Here is an 18,827-nt window from a genome sequence, read left to right on the forward strand (position 1 = left end):
TTTAACCAAAGAAAAAAAAATATTTTAATACTCTTACACTTGATAATACACGCAAATATGAATAAGATTAATATGTACGTTTATAGAAATAGGGTTGCAAAAAGTAAGTAAGTAATAATAATAAGACTCTTGACTATACAAATATATAATACATAATAGAATTAGAGAAATGGAAAAATATATCCTGAAAACAATTAAAAGAAATAATATTATGATGGAAAATAGAAAGATTGTCATGTCAACAAATATGATAAATAAATGGGTAAAATGAGGTGGAGTGAAGTGTGATCTTGCATGGTTTATTATATTTGATTTAATGTTATACATTCATAATAAACATCAATGATGCCAATTAAATAATAATAATAATAATAATAATAAAACCAAATAAACAAAATAGTAGTGTTAAGATTGTAAATCATCACATTATTAGCATACATTGTTTGTATATACATATATATGTATGCATCGCAAAAATGACAAAGGTAAACCTATCAATGAAATATAATATATATAATACAAACACATACATATATATGTTTTATGTACAAATAGTATGCATAATAATCTAACAAAACATGTAAAATTAATCCAAAGAATATTAAACAAATAAAAATAATAATAATAAACCCATTGAGCTAACCATTCATTATTAAAAAAAAAATAAATGCAATCTACATTCTATAAATCTATAACCTTAATAGTTAAATAACAAGAAAAAAATAGTATATTATTTATGTACAGCTAATTATATTTAAACTTTAATTTCAAACATTCAAAACACATGAAATCAGAAATAATTACTGATAATATTAGGTTAGAGTAAATTCTATTAAAACTATTAAAATTAATATTTTTGTCTTAATATAAGTTAGTAAATTTTAATTTAATTTAATGTCTCTAATTAAAGCTAAACTGTTTATTTATCAACTATCATACATAGCATAAATAGGATCTGATAAATAAAAAATAAAATAATAATAATAGACACCATTATTTTGGTTATTTTACTTGTGTATTATTTGTATTTGTACCAACACCCTAAGAAAGGAACTTTTAAAATTTTTTTATTGATTTGTTTAGTTAATGATTGACCCAAATAATTAACTTATTGTAAAAATACATATACAATATATTATCATGTATACTTTATGGTGCTTAAATTGTTTTAATTTAAATTATATCACATTAACACTTATAAAAAATGTAGTTAGCCAAGTGCTTTTAAGTTTTAACATTATGATTATTATAAAAATGTGATTTATTATTTTATGGTCCAAGGATAATCATAATATTATATAATAATATATTTTACAACTTGTTATTTAATTAATTTCAATTAACAAACTAAATAATGAGCATTATACATAAATATAATGGAGCTAAGTCATATAAAGCTAATCTCTTCTAAAAATGGTTTTAATATAAATATATATAATTTTGCATAAGAGTGCATGACTAATTTTGTAATACAAACATATATATAATATATTAATTCAGTATAATTATGTTATACTGTCATTATTTGTTAAACTCGAAATAAAAAAATAGGTTGAAAAGTCCCTGTAAAATATAAGATTAAACTCTAATAAATAGCTTATGATTAATAAATTACTATGTATGGCTATTATCGTCTATAAATCACAAAGGAGCATCTATAATCTATATTAACAATTAATGTAATGTAATTCAATATTAAAACTATGCAATATTTAAATAAATATATAATATATTGATTATTATTGTTTTATTATTGTTATGATTGAAATAAATTCAGGCTAAAATAATGTTATGTTTTGTACTTTTCGATAAAAAATATTGAATAAAATTATCAAACCACTAAATTATATTTATTTTGTATATAAGGTTGTAAAATTTTAAGTAATCATAACAATTTTAAAAAGTGCATATTATATCAATAATAATAATAAAAATCAGAATGAAAATGTATTAGAATATATTAATTATTTTATGATCAATTTTAATTTCAATCATTAAATAATATTGTAAAAAAAAAAATCTAACTCATAACCATAAGGCAAATTGTTTCAAATACTATCACCAAAAAATTTTCCCTAAATTAAATATCATTAAATAATTTTTCACTAGGAAAATTCGGAATATTTAAAAATTAATTAAATAGATGGTTAATAATGTTGTGACTAAATAATAATTGGCCACTTTTATATAATATTTTATTATTTATTAAATAAATAAATTGAATTATAGAACGCAGCCAATTTGAATAATAAAAATAGCTTTTGACATTAAAATCTATGTTTAAAAATATATTTTTCTATATACAAATATACTAACACCAAAATACATATAGAAATTTAAAGTATGTATAGCTAGCTTAAAAATGTTTAAGTGGAAAATTCTGTAATATCTTAAATAAACTACAATTATGCATGCAGTTTAAATTATGAACTTTAAACCATGAAAAATAAATACATGAAAGTGTAAATTTTATAATTTATAATTGGCAATAATGGTATTGTAATTTAAAATTACATCAAATTGACAATGATCATGGTTAGTACTAAACACTAAATTATATAATGTACAAATCAATTATTATTACTTCGTGAGGGTTTACTTTGAACTTATTTTTGTTTATATAAAAAATACTAATATTTCAATAATCATTCCAATAAATTAAATCAAACTATAAAAATTACTCTAAATATATTATTGAAATTTTATAATAATTAATTAAAAATACAAAAAAAATGTATTTTGTTTATTTTAATTTCAACAAATCCAAATAATACATTTAAATGAGCCAATTAGTGAGTTTAGGTAATATTTTAATAACTTAAGATTTAAGTTTGTTAGATAGTTTTTAAACCATTAAGTGTAAATATTAAATTAAAAATTAAAAAAATAAATAAACTAATGAATAAAATTTAAAACTGTTACTTTGTTTAATTGTTTTGATTAGTAAGTTATTAATGTGATATTATTAATTTAACTCCACAACCATAAAAATAATAATTAAAAATAAAAATGTGGCTAATTGAAGTAAACATTTAGATATATATATATATATATATGTAATAATATATTAGTAATCTCTAATCATTGAGCTTAAATCTAATAGTGACATATTTTGATATTAATTCAGACTAAAATTATTTCAAAAAAATTATTAAGGATGTCTAAACCTATAATATCACTCATATTATAAAACTATTATATTTTAATCAAAAAATTACAAACAATAATTATTGTCACTTTAAACAAAACATAAAAATATATATGAAAATTATGATATAATCATATATACATCCAATAATAATGTTGTGTAATTAAAAACAATACAAATACATATAACAACTACATGATAAAAATATAATGTATAGGATAATGTAATATATTTAGCTACTATATAATAAAAATATATTTTATGAATATATTTTTTCTAATATTATACCCAAAGTAATAATAAATATAAAACAATAATTGTCGAATAAGTAATTATTAACGTTTTACTTAAATATTATAAAGAATATGAAGATTAAGTAATGGTATATTATTTTTAATTAAATGATTATTATTAATTTATTTTTTAACTTAGATAAAAGCTTAATGTTTTTTTAGAGAATATCAAACATTTTTTTTTTTAGTAATTAATACCAAAAGTAGCATAAAAAAATGATCAAATTGTAGAAAATGTTTTTATATAATATATATATAATATTAAATCAGATATCTAAGTGAATTAAATTTATTTAAACAATTAGTAATATTTTAGTCTGAAATGTCACGTTTTGGTTTTCGTTAAACAGAACGAATGCTATTTTAAAATTACAATTTGAAAAAAAAAAATAGTTCCATATGTATCTTAATATAATATATTTACATAATAATTAGAGTACATTACTTTATGTGTGTACAAAATCAGTTGTTAACATGTACAGAGGTCTGACTTTAATGACTAGTTGATCTGTGTTGGTAAGTAGTGGTGCCATTAATTCACTATCAGACCTAGAAATATAATTAATATACAACATGTAAATGACATTTAAAATGTTAAATATATACCTCTGTGATAATTCCTACTCAGTGAACCAAAGGGGTTGATATTGATGATGAGTTTTTGCTGGACTTAAATAGCCATATACAGCAGTTGGTTGCATGTGAGCTGGTAATGGATGTGTAGCATGGGTAGTAAGTAAAGGTCTTGCACTTGCATGATGTGCAGGAGGTGGAATAGGTCTGAAAAATAGAAAAGCACCATATAAATATCATCTGAGTTTTTTTTTTTCACTCAATTATAAATTACCCTGTAGTAAAAGCAGTGGGAGGAACTTGTGGAGATGGTAAATAAGCAGCAGCAGTTGGTGGTTGACCAGTAGTTACATAAACTGCTTGTCGGCGGTAAATATCACTTTGATGATATAAAGGTTGACCAGCCAAAGGAGACAGACCACGATTAGCTCCTAAGGCTTGTGGAGAAATATGGGCAGCTGTATAATCAGCTACATGACTTCTATATATAAAACAAAATACAAATAAATTAGAAAATTATTGTCAGAATATAAATATAGCAATTCTATACAAGTATGATTCATGAAAAAAGTTTGGATTTTTGGTAATATAAAATTCTAAAAAAAACACTAAAATATTGTTAAAAAAAAAAAATACCAAGTACAGATTACCATAAAAACATATTAAGCACATACTAATTTAATTGTTTTGTACTATAATTATTGTGTCCAACCTAAAACTGATACTACCGCTTAAATAGAACTTAGCTGCAGTTATTTAAGTGAAATATATTAATTACATAATAGACCATTAAATTAAATAAAAAATGGCTCTAAAATCTAAATCTTAATTATAAATATTTTTTTTCATGATTAGGTAGGTGCTTATGTCAAGACTTATAATATAATATAATGTGATGAAACTTAGTATAATTAACTATTCAAATTAGCACTTTACCTATAAGCTTGATGTACTGGTATTGTTTGTTGAGTCCATGCTGTTTTTGAAGCACTAATAATATGTGAATCTCTACTAGAATGAGCAACTGGAGGCTGTAATTGATAATCCATAGGATTGGAAATGTTGCGTTTATGTGCTGAAGGTATTGCATATGACAAACGTTTGTCACTGAAATAAATTAATAAATTATTAATTAAGTTTAATAAATTCCTTTAATATTGTATTTGTATTACCTAGCATAAACTATATGCTGATCATGAGGAGTTACATAATGGTAAGGATCTTTGCAGTTGGTCCCACTACAGTAGTATTCAATAGCTTGTGGTGGCTCTGGTTTGCTTGTTCCCAAAGCGTTAAAAATATTACAATCTTGACTTTGATGTGTATGTTGTCCTTTTGATACAATCCTTTTTAGTTGAGACTGAGACATAGTATTGCCACTATGAGAAGAACTATAAATATAAATAAGATAAATAAACAATCTAATTTAAGGCTTATTATGAATTTTAAAGTGAAATAAAATGTTGTTAACATTGTTTGAAATATCACTTGGTTATTATTTTGATTCAAATATTTATTAAATCTGCTATATATACATATATATTATAATTTATAATATAAATTGAAAATCTAAGATGAGAACTAAAAACTGGGAACACAATTGATTTCCTGAAGGAAAAAAGGATAAAATGGATAAATTACATAACATTAAAATGTATAATGTTAATTACAATTTAAGCAAATATAACATTGATCTACAAAATAAAGCATTTTTAACTATTTTTCTGTAAGGAACATTTAATTTAGAGGCCAAAAACCATATTTCTTAATAACACTTTGTTTATGTTACTCTGATAATTAGGTTTCTATAATAGTGTGCCAGAAAAAGTGAGATATAGATATAAGGAATAACTCTATTATTGGTTTTAATAAGTAATAACTATAAGTGAGAAGTACATATATCTTCAATCTTCACTCAGTACTACTGAAATCTATGTATATTAAAAATTGATATGGTAATAGTAAGTAGTTTTAAATATTATATAATTTAATATACACCTAAAATAACCTTACAAATAATATAAAATAAATTTGTATAATAATATTTACCTATAATGGGGTTCATGTTTTATTTCACTGGGCAATTGTGATTGTGGTATATAAATAGATTGCTGAGAATTATTAGTAATTGAAGAATGTTGAGAATATTGACCACCATTTAACTCTATACCTGGAGAATTATTGCGGCAAGCAATATATTCACCATTCTGAAAAATCAAGTTTAAGAAATTAAATATTAATTAAGATTACTTTTTTAATAATTGTTAATTACAGAATACAGTAGACAGCAAGGCTCTACAAATTAAGTAAGATAAATCAAAAATCAATTTGAGTATAAAACAAATTTAAAAAACATTAAATTTTTTTTCAATTTTGTTAAATTTAAATGGTATTTTATTCATAATACAACAATTGAATAATATTCTTACTTGTATATTAGAACTTTTGGATGGAGATTGGTAAATTACTGGAGTTGATCGTAAACTTTGAAGTTGTTTTTGATGGTAAGTCAAAGGTTTTGATGGTAATAGTTCCTCATTATCACTCTCACCAACAGTTACACATGAAATTACATTTTTGCGGTTGTTACTACGGTTAGTTTTGATATTCAACTGAACACTAATACAAGAAAATATAATGTTTAGGAAAAACATTTTATAAAAAATAATTTATAAATAATATATACCCTTTAGTTGAAGCTTCATCTTCACTGTCCGATATTGTGATGACCGAAACAGCAGGAGATGGTGTGTCATGAATAGTTATAGTGTGATGTCTATTGTTAATCTACAGAATAAATATTCATAATAGTATTATAATATATGATTATATTAATATTTTAAAGTTAATTCAAATAATAAATTAATAACCAGTTGTTTATAAGAAGGAGAAGGTTGGTGCCAATTTGGAATATTGTCTGAAGTAGAAGATAATAAGTTTCCTCTATTAATTCTTCCATCATATTCTGCAAATAAACGTAAGATAAATTAAATTAACGTAAGATAATTTTTCAATTGAAAAATATTTAAATGAAAAGTGGATCAAACCTTGGGGAGGAGTTCCTTCTTTAACTCGTTTTTTTACTGGGCTAAGTTGATTTATAACAGTATCTTTTTTGTCTTGCCTATGATGATGATGGTGATGATGTGCAGGTGGTGCTTGTTGATAATTTGAATGATGATGATGAGATTGAGGTGGAGCCATGTGTTTTGTTGAACGTGATTTTCCATTATTATTAGAACTCCCCCAAATTGTACCAACCATTGTGGGGCTTTCCAAAAGACCATCATAAACGTCAGCTGTTGTAAATGCAACTTGTCGTTGATCCTATAATAAATTTATATTAATAAAATAATTGCTGATTATATTATATAAATATAAAAAAAAAAATAGTACTTGTAATATTGCAGTAGCCGAATCAACAATTAGAGGCCTAGGAACAGCCCAATCAGCTGCAGCTGCAGCAGCAGATGCAGAATGCCATGCTGTTGAAGCTGCTCCTGCTCCAGGGGGTGGAACAATAGTCATTTGACGATGATGAGGTCCAGGAGGAGCTGGCCAAGTAGCAATCATTTGGCGACTTCCATCAACCATAGATACAGGCACATATTGCTGTTGACCACCACCAGGCTAAATTATAAGTATTTAAAAATTTTTCATATATTAATTAAATGATTTACTGAATAATCAATTAATATTTTTTTTTACAAAAAAATACCAAATACTGGTAAATTTTAAATACTAAAAACCAAAAAAAAACACTGGTTTAGTTAAAACTGTTTTATGTTTTATTTCATACATATCATAATAATTATGTTTTTTATCAGCAACATAACTAATAACCAGCTCAGTGCTACGACCTTTACATCTAGATTGATGAATTTTTATATTGTTATAGGCAACCGACATTTTTAATAATTTTTAAGTTAAAAACAAATATTAGTGTGGATGACCCTACAATTGCCAAGAATTCTTATTATATTTAAGAATAAACCAAATTAAAGAAACAGTATTTTTCTTTACTTTAAATAAGTATTTATGATTTGTTTCTATTATTACTTATCGTAATTTATAATATGACAATTTACAAATAACAATTACTTGTTGAGTAATCAAACTAGTTGAATGCTGTATTTGTAATTGTGATGGATGGGGCGGAGGTGGCATAACAGCAACATGTTTTGGAGGTGAAGTTCCAGTTTGATAAGCTCCAGGACCAGCAGAACAAAGTATTGATAGATGTGCTTGATGTTGATTTGAGCTACCACTATATTGGCGAGCCATTGATCGACTATTATATAACTGATACTACAAAACATAAATTAAGTCAATGAGAATAATTTATTTTATGGTTTTAAATAAAATTAATTAAACAATTTAAGTGTACTTATAATACCTGATTATTAAAAGCAAGAGTGACATTGGCATTAGTAGCTGGCACTAGTACAGCTTGTCCAGAACTTGAATGATGATCAGGTAAGGCTCGTCGACAAACTTCCATCATTTGTACACTTGCTTTCACATTATCACATCTAGCAAAATCAACCAAATGTGCTAACGTAACAAATGGATGTAGAAGAGCAGTATTAGGATGTATTCTATTAGCCTGTAGAAAATAATAATTTAAATAAAATATTTTACAACTTTATAATAATGTGCACAATTACATAAATTATATCAAAATTAAAAGGTATTAAAATTTAGATGTTGTCATAATTACCGGATCCATAGATAACATTCTTTTGAGAAGATCAATAAATTCTCGTCTATCTGCTTTTTCAGCTAAAAGCTCACCACCTTCCAAATCGGTTGGCACATTAACTTGTCCAATATCATCTAAACAGTTAAATATGTATTTTCTTGCTTCTTTAGATTTAATTCCAGTTTCAGCTTCATGTTCTTCCATTATCTGTTAAAAAGTTTTATAATAATTTTAATAAAATCAAAAACTAATGTTATTAGTTAACTTACCTTTAGTCTCCAATTGTTTTGATATGTAACATCCCTATAAAAAAACTTGGAGGTTTTTGATGCATTTGTTAACATGTCTAAATTTGGTAAATTTTGTGTTTGGCATATGTAACGTATTTGATCATATTCTGATGAACCTGGATACAATGGCCAACCCAAAAATAGCTCTGCTACTACACAACCTAAACTCCACATGTCGATAGCTTCACAAAATGGTAAACCTATTATATATAAACACATTAATATATATGTCAATTAACATTTATAATTTAACTAAGTATAAAATAATTATTAATATATTTACCAAGTATGATCTCAGGAGCTCTATAATATCGGCTTTGTAAATAAGTATTGCATACAGCTTTACTTTTATGAGATGCACTACCAAAGTCAATAACTTTAACTCGGTAAGGTTGACGGATAGGATCAACTAACATTATATTTTCTGGTTTCAAATCTGCATGAATAAGACCTAAATCCTGTGAGATAAAAAATAATATTTAATCCTGCACTAGAAATAATAATGAATGAAGAATAAATTATGAAATAATTTACTTAATGTAAAATTCAAAATTAATGAGCATAACTTTTATTGACCAAAATAATTTTTGCCCATTAACAACATGGCCGTTTTCCGCTAAAGATTATGTTATAATTATTGCCAAAAAATTAATTAGTTATTTTAGATGAACATAACAGAGTGTATATTATACATATAAAGTGTGAATAACTAAAAACTTCACAAAAATATAATTAGTTTAATACTAATAAAATATAAAGAATAAATTCAAAAATACATTCATGCCTCATAGGAATTTAACTAGCTTTAAGTTTGTCAGATAATCTCTTTTTCAAACAATAAATGTTGAATGTGTTCAATTTTTATACTTTATATGTAATATTATTATTTTATGATTTATGTTTACTTTTGATGTTAAATTTGTGATGCTTGTAATCATTACTATTTATATTGTATACTGTTTAAACCGGTGTTGGTGAGTTGCAGCCCAGACTTATGAGAGATACATAAGAATAATTGTAGCCCGTGTTAATGAGAGGTATGTACGAATTGCAGCCATACAATAATATATATGTGGCAGTGGGATGTAAGATTATTTGTAGCAATTGATTCATGTCTGAAATATATGGGTTAATAGCCAAGTCCGGGTGGGTGTATAATTGTAAGATCTCAGCATAAATATCATGACAAATATTATAATTAATATAATATAATATAATAATATGCTAGTATGCTACCAAGTCACTGTGCCGACATGCGTGTGTTGTCGTAGTTATTTTAGTTCTGTTTTATCAAATCTAACAAAAGATAACAAATTTTTAAGTTAAGTTTAAGTATAAATGTATACCACTAATATATTAATTTAAATTTAAAATTGTATTAATAATATAATATAATGATAATAATACAACCTTAAATAAATATAATATTAAAATGTACAGTTTTTTAGAATAGTAATTTGCGTTAAATTGTTAATTTAAGCTTTAGTAAAACATTATAAATTATAAACGTTAAAGACTGTTGTAAGGAATTTCATTGTTTTTATTTATTTATAATCTAAATTTTAAAATGTGTGAAAAAAAATTCTCATTGAGGTGATCCATGACGTATTGAAAGTTCTCAAAGTGGTCTGTAGTAGCAAAAAGGTTGGAAATTACTGATTTATAATATATAAAAATATAACTTTCCATATATAGTGAATCTTTCATTTATAGTTATATATATATAACTTAGGTAATGATAATTACTCGGGTCGCTACTCACCTGTAGTTAAGATATTATCGGGCTGCAACTAACCTATACCCAAAATACTACTAGGCTGTAATTCACCGGTTAACACCAGAAACGACAAGTCGGACCGCAACTCACCCTCAGCTGTTTAAACATACTTTTCATTTAATTTAATTTTATAATTTATCTTCCAACATTAAACTAATGATGTTAACATTGTTAACAATTCATAATAAATATAAACAATGATTTTTAACTCTGATTCTATTAACTTTCACACAACCATAATATGTTATACTAATACTTGAATACACAGTATATTATAAAATATAAATCCAACTATATGTATAATAGCATATACATAGAAAAATACACTAGCTATGTAATTAATAGTAGTAAGATAAGATGTAAGTAATAGTTTATGATTAATATCTGTGATACAATAATTCATATATTGATATGTTTACCATTCAGATTTTGATCAATAAGGTTGAGAAATCCTCAAAAGCTATTTTAAATAATTATTAAGTTTTTTTTTTTGCAAAAAAAGGCCATGATATTAATGACTGTGGGTCACCATTTTGGTAGAAAACAGATATTTATAAATTAAAGACTAGCTGTTTAACAAGACATATAAAATAAATAAAAAATTACCTTTAATTTTAACAAAGCAGTCAATACTTGTTGTAATATTGGTCGAATAAATTTTAATGGTAGTGGACTAAATTTGTTTTGTTTCAGGAAATCATATAAATTTTGCTCCAACATTTCAAACACCAAACAAGTATGATTTTTGTGTTGAAAACATTCATAAGCACGAACAAAGTTGTATTCGTCTGCATTTTCTTGACTCAACCTAGACAAAATGCTTACCTAAAAAATAAATATAAATTGTATTAAAATTTCAATTTATATTATTATCCGAAATATTAATTGAATTACAGTTAAATAAGAAATTTAATAGTTGAATTACTACATTAAAATTACTAAACTAAATAATTATAACTTGAACTAAAATTTTCAATTAATATTTCGTACTCCCTTGCATATTTCTATACCTTAATCTTTTATGTAGTAAAGTATTGAGAGTGAAATTAGTTATTAGTATAAGTAATTATATAAATAATAATAAAATATACAAATTAATGTATAATATTTTATTTTATTTATTATCTATCATTATTTTTTATCTAACTAAAAATTATTTAAAATAGTTATATTCTACAAATTTAAATATTACTTAATAATTTATTTATTTTAATTAACACATATACTTTATATTAATTAGTAACTGGTATTTACATGTTGGAAATAGTAATAGAACACACTGGGATAAATTATACTAATAGTTAACTCATGATAATTATTGACATTAAAATATTATAATCATCAAAGAATATTAGATTAATATTAATAAAATATGCAATATTACCTCATGAAGAACTATAAAATAATACCATATTTAATAGTAAAAAGCTATAAGTAGCATAATATATTAATTATAATTAAAATTAAGAAGTTTGTCATTTAGATAAATGTAGATGTAATTTAGTGTTTTTATGTCAAAATTATAAACACTTAACATTTGTGTTTTACCAAAATTTGTTATCTTAACTACCTAAATGTTAGAATTTAATAATATCTTATCTAATTTTATAATCTATCTCAAAAAAGTGTTAAATAAGATTATTTAGCACTACTGATTCTTACATCAATTTTACTTTATGAATTTAGAGAAGAAAAGACGTGTTTAGAAATAGTTTTGTGATTAATTCTTTAAAAATGTAATTTTGTATTTGGTTACATTAAATATTTAATTATTTTAATCATATCATGCATCTATATCAATTATACTGGTTGATTATTTTATTAAACAACAGTCATTATTTTAAAATATGTTACTGTTTTTGAAATTATTTTATTTATATAATATCCAGTCAAAATAATAATTTTTTTTTTTCATTTTTATTTTATAAGTATTTTACTTTTTGAAGTATTGCGATACATAAAAAATATAATTTAGACAAGCAGTTTATGAACCATATCTTTATAAGCAATTTAAATTTAAGTAAGCAGAGTAGTAGACTAAAATTTTGTGGGATATTCCCATATCCTCCATTCCAATAACCTTTATTTTAAATACTTAAAACTCATAACCTACTCGTTTGAATTTGAATTCTTATGTATTGAAATACTCTAAAAAATATTTTATTGCAAAATATGAAATTAAAAATATAATTTTATTTTGATTGGAAATTATGTAAATAAAATACAAAATTCTAAGATCATTAATAGATTTCAAAATATTGAGTGTTTTTTATTAAAAGAATCACCCTGTTTATTTAACTACAAAATAAAACAAATATACCTTGGAAGAAAATTTATTTTAAATTGTTATAATATTTAGATACAATTATAGAAATGAAGATTACTCACTTCAATCTGACCTTGTCTAGCATATGATGGATGGTTCTTTAATATTTTAATTGCAACAATTTCATTTGTACCTTTTTTCCAGCATTTTACAACCTAAAATATAATATAATTAATATTTTGTAACAATACAACTGTTGAATTGATTTTGGATTTACCTGACCAAAAGTTCCTCGACCTAAAAACTCTAAAACTTCATATTGATTCGTCATTGAGTATAATACTTCGTGCTGGACCAACTGATAATCACCATCAGCGCCCTGTTTCCCTTGTTGCCCCGTTGTGGTAGTGGTGGTGGTAGTAACAGTTGATGCAGTATTTGCTCCTCCAACTCCAAAACTTGACTCAACACCATTTGTTACGCCGCCTTCACACGACTTCCGCTAAACAATTTATTAATCTTTTATTTTTAAAATAACACTAATTAATAACATAGTTGTATAACAATGTTAAGATCAATTAGATACTAAATACATAATAAAAAATCAAAATAGAACCTTTAAGAATGAATATTAGTAATACAATGCAATTATTAAGAGTATTTTAAAATTAAAAAAACATATTAATAATAATTAATCAATAGATCATACTAATTTTCACTTGGTTAAATATTTACATTATTAGAAGTATATAGGTAGAAAAAAAAACAAACTGAACTATGATATAAAAATATAAAAAATGAATAATATTGAACTTTACTTTAACGATTTAAAATCAATAAAAATTGTAGTTCATTTAATATTATTTTTACCTTTTGTCCACAGCGTTGGTATGTGTCTAATAATTTTATGGTTGATGCCCGTATGAAGTTCTGATTATGTGCAGATGATGGACTGGTCTTAATGTTAGATGGTGCAATAGATGTACCATGATGTTTGCGGTACTTAATTGGTTCATATGGCACCAACTCGACAATTGGTTCGTAATGATGGTGAAGTGAACTCAATTTGTATTTATTATGATGGTAGTTTTCAGGGCCGCAAGCGGCGTTATGTAGTTGGTCCAGCTTGCGTTTTTTGTGATGCGTGACAAGTGCGACACTTTCATCAGCCACCAACCGTTCTGAACACAAACCTTGCGATTGACTGCTGTACATGTCACTCTATAAAAAAAATTAAATAGATTTAATTATTAATATATGTAAGTACTATTTATAATTTAGAATTATCCCAATATTTACAATTTTATTTTTTATAATGATATGAATATTTATACTAAAATTCAAAATTGTAAGAAATAACACATACTAAGTTAGTGGGCTGTAATAAACCCCCTTTTTTTAGATGTCTAATAATACAAATGCCATTCAATAAGTTGAATATATAAATAATCTAAGAGTAAAACTGTATACCAAATATAGACACGAGTTATTCTTGTAATTTGTTCCATTACAAAATAAAAGAAACTATTAAATGATAATTAAAACTAATATTTACATATTTTATTAAATGGGAAATGAAAAAAAAAAAAAAACATTTAACTAGGGTTTAGACAAACATTTTTTTTTTTTATTTATAAAACATGATAGGTTCCATGAATTTTATCTAATATCTTATTATTAGTTATTATTTTTATTTTCATGGCAAACATTTAATTTTAACAGTTTAAACATTACATGTCATTTTTATTACAATAAAGGTAAATATCATAATTTATTATATAATACATAAACTATTACCTAACATGGGTTGGCATATATATAAGTAGGACCTATCTACCCTACTATATTAAATGAATACTTAGGTATAGAAAAATAAGTAACTTGATACCTACTTCTATTAAAACTGAAAACTTCCTTACTAATTACAACTTAATATCTACTTCATCATAATTTAATTTATAACTTTTACACACATGTAGACACCTCATTGTGTAGAAAAAAAGGAAAAAAGAAATTATTTTATATAAATATAATAAAGTTTATATAGGTAAGTGCAGAAATTAGAAATTATTTACTAAATATTTTTTGTGACAAACTCAAAAAATTATGACAATTAGAGCTAAGTTATTATTCAGATACTACTTAAGACATATTACTAATCAATCATTTTCTAAAACTTATATTTAATATAATTTTTCTTAGTTCTCTATACACAAAAAGTATCAAAAAAGTCATCAGAAAAGAAATCATAAAGTTATATTTTAACTAATGAGATTAATACATTTTTAAATACTAATTTCAGTACCTACTTAGTTGTGAAGATAATGAATATATGCTTACAGAAACATGGCACAATTGCTGCACAACATGAAAACTACATCATAGTGGCAATGATGGTCCCCACCTAATATATTATTATCCCTCACAATTTAATTATGTTTGTATTTCCTTGTCATTACTTATTACAAAGATATCATAGGAGGATTTTAATAATTAAATATATTTTTCATAAATATAAAGACTCCAGTATAACTTATATATATAGAATAAAAGAACATTTTTCAGTTATTATTCTTCAAGACAAGATGAGAAATACTCCAAAATCGAATACTGGTTAATTTGGAAACTAAATTTTTCAGCAGTGAAACCAAAATTATTTGAAAGCTTAACTAGAATCCCTCATATGCTTAGTATACTAAATCTCTGCAAGAAATATAATATTTTAGATTTACTGCAATCTTCCCATAAAATTACAATTTTAATACATAGTAACTTTCATCTTACATAATATGTTAACATTAAATTTATTTTTAAATTTTCATAAAATTAAGAGGAGGGCTACAGACAGTTGTTAAAAAAATAATTTAAATGTCTGATCAGTGATTTCTCAAATGTCATACTAACATACTGATAGAATAAGTCTATTGAAAGTAAATAGTATATAAGTATGTGTATTAAAGTAACAAATTTAATAAAGTAATGATGAAAATATTGTATGTAAAAGCTAATTATTGTAAGACATAGGTACTAATTGAAATAAATGCAACCAAAAAGTATCTATAGATAGGTAATCATTAAAATATAAGAAAGATAATAAATACTAAAAAATTGTATTTCAATGTACCTACTGAATCTGGTTAACTATCTTGAAATTAATCAGGAAAACTTTTATATTTATACTAATACCAGCATATAACAATTTCTTAAAATGAAAATATTCAGGTTTTTTAATTTAATTAATTTATAAAAAAAACTTAAATATAGTGTTTTGTAATCATCAAATAAAAGCATTGAAGATAGCTCGAGCTTTATGTATATTTTAATTATCGAACAATAGATATTCAGATCAATAATGGTTACTGAGTGATGACTAGACTATAAACAGCACTTAAAGTAAATAGGTAATAATAAAGACAATCTAACTGATCAGATAAGTCAGAAATATAATATATATATATATGATATTGAATTTACTTAACCACTTAACCACCTCATGGTACTTAAGTGGCAATGTTTTATATCAGTAGTTCTTACACCGATATTTCACAGAATCTTATGAAAACATCAAAATTCAATAAAATTACAAAATTATTATTGTACAAAACAAAGAAAAAAAAAAAATGGGAAATTAAATTAAATAAATTTTCTTCTTGCGTTTATGAAGATAAGAAACAGAAGAAGACAGAATGTGTTTATAGATACTTTTATTGTTACTGATAAACAAAACAATTCAAACTATTAACAAAAATTAGTAATGGATTTAAAATCATTTTAAAGCCATTACATATACTATCTACATGATTATTTCAAATAAAACAAATAAGAACAAACTATTTTAACTTTTGAATATAAATATCTTGTATCAACCAAAAATAAAAATAAATATTATGTATAAGTAATTGAATATCTACCAACATCAATTGTCATACTGTTAAATAATGGAATATACTTAAAATGTATTAACTGATATGTACATAAATCGGGAAAATGTAGGTATGCACCAAATTGTGTGTTCTTGTATTTTATTCAGTGCCATAATTATGAAGGGTGATGTGGACTACTTTTTCTAAAAGACTAGCAAGTACAGTGTACACCATATTTACATATTAATTCAATTCAACATTATAATGTTTTAATAAAAATTATACAAAAATACTTATATTCCAAGTTAGCCATACAAAAGTAAGATAATATTACACATTACACAAATATATTAAACTGTATCATTGTACAAAAATATTGAACAACAAAGCAACGACACTCATCAGAAATGTAGTTGAATGTATAATTATATCAATTGTATGTTAATATTTAAATATTTATTTCCATGTGTGCATACATTTTATATGTACCTATTTATATTATGCTTATCACAATTATTGATTTGAGATGTATATGTGAGGCTCATGATACATACAAAACAAATTGTAAGGGATAATAAGTAAAATTTTAAATAATTTCATCACCTAATCCCACTAAAACAAACACGACCAAATTACGCCACAGATTGTAATCATCTGATAAAAAAAATTAAAGATAAGCATTATTATTGACGTCAATAGTGTACAGTATACATAGAAAATAACAATCAACGAGGTTTTTAATTATATATTGTTGCCGAGTGGAAGGACGGTGGCAGGTGCCAAGTGGTTCAACACTTGCTCGGATTATGACACGCGTCATCAACTCACCTCACGTCTGTTCACGTCACAACGTGGACAAACAAAAGGATATGTGGTAGCAAGGAAAAACTGAAAATATTAGAGCAAACATACCAGACAGAAATAATGAGATAAAACCAAAATAAAACACAACGGTCAGGTAACACGTCGACGATGGCCTTTCCATATTGACCTCGTTCTGTTATTTTTTCACTCTTCGGTAAACACATTTATTCCGTAGCGACGACCGACAACGTATACACTAGCCACCGACAACATTCGCTATAGTTGTAATACTAGTTATTTAGTACTTACTACAACCGTTGCTGCTACTACTATTACTCCTACTATTGGTATTTAGTATCATTACATTGTCGCCTACCACTATACGACGAGGAAGCAGCGGTGGTGGGCAGTGTACAACACGCCATCGTCACCGCGTGTCATAGACGAACGGGAGGTAGCGGGAGGTAAATGGGCCGACGGCGGGGGAAGGGTGAAAACAATAATAATGGTAAGTATATCAAAACAATACTTTGCACATCTAGATAGAACAAACATCGGGTAGCTTACCTGGGACGGTGTTTGATATATGCCGGGCCAGAACAAATTTTCATTATTTTCTACCCCCACGTCTCTAAACGACCGAATCCGGCAGTCTGCGATTGTCGTTCACGCCACTTTTCACACAACCATATTGCACGACATTTCGTCGTTTTCAGCCACCATCCGTACAAAGCACCCCGCGCAAGCCGTCACACGGTTTCGTCCTCGCAGACGACAGACGACCAGCTCCTCCTGAAGACTCCCTCGGGGGATATCGTAATGTTCTCCTAAGTGTGACGGATGAGATCGAGACCTCTAAAATATCACACTAGCACACTGTGAAAGCGTTTTGGAGGCACACTGAGTCGATCTACCACCGGATGACAAGCCGCGCGGGATTGCGACTCAAAAAAGGGTTGCTGCTGCGGTCATCAATCGAGTTCCACGTATGAATCGTGGTGGTAGTAGTGATGATGGTCGTATCGGAAAAATAGGACCATAGCACGTCAACACTGGTCCGGATCGAAAACGAAACTGACTAGCGCCTTCTATAGTTCTATAGTACTACAGT

At 25.3% G+C, this 18,827-nt stretch overlaps 1 protein-coding gene across 2 annotated transcripts; it reads right to left on the reverse strand.

Annotated features, from left to right (window-relative positions):
- Positions 1 to 3,715: 3,715 nt before the first annotated feature.
- On the reverse strand, positions 3,716 to 18,822 carry LOC112596914 (homeodomain-interacting protein kinase 2). Of its 2 annotated transcripts, none has more exons than XM_025342777.1 (21): positions 18,284 to 18,822; positions 13,920 to 14,270; positions 13,327 to 13,551; positions 13,172 to 13,264; positions 11,390 to 11,608; positions 9,290 to 9,464; positions 8,986 to 9,206; positions 8,735 to 8,923; positions 8,411 to 8,620; positions 8,116 to 8,322; positions 7,411 to 7,644; positions 7,062 to 7,341; positions 6,885 to 6,979; positions 6,701 to 6,801; positions 6,444 to 6,633; positions 6,064 to 6,221; positions 5,187 to 5,405; positions 4,951 to 5,121; positions 4,289 to 4,495; positions 4,048 to 4,221; positions 3,716 to 3,990 (listed from the first exon to the last, which is right to left on the reverse strand). In XM_025342777.1, the coding sequence occupies exons 2-20, from the start codon at positions 14,262 to 14,264 to the stop codon at positions 4,062 to 4,064; spliced, it is 3,699 nt and encodes a 1,232-aa protein (XP_025198562.1). In that variant the 5' UTR covers positions 14,265 to 14,270; positions 18,284 to 18,822; the 3' UTR covers positions 3,716 to 3,990; positions 4,048 to 4,061. The 2 variants fall into 2 exon arrangements, with proteins under 2 accessions (XP_025198562.1, XP_025198563.1); XM_025342778.1 differs by lacking the exon at positions 18,284 to 18,822 and adding an exon at positions 17,825 to 18,010.
- Between the last annotated feature and the right edge of the window lie 5 nt (positions 18,823 to 18,827).

The sequence above is a fragment of the Melanaphis sacchari genome, unplaced genomic scaffold (genome assembly GCF_002803265.2).
Source record: "Melanaphis sacchari strain LSU unplaced genomic scaffold, SCAv2.0 Contig36_pilon_pilon, whole genome shotgun sequence".
NCBI classification, from domain to species: domain Eukaryota; kingdom Metazoa; phylum Arthropoda; class Insecta; order Hemiptera; family Aphididae; genus Melanaphis; species Melanaphis sacchari.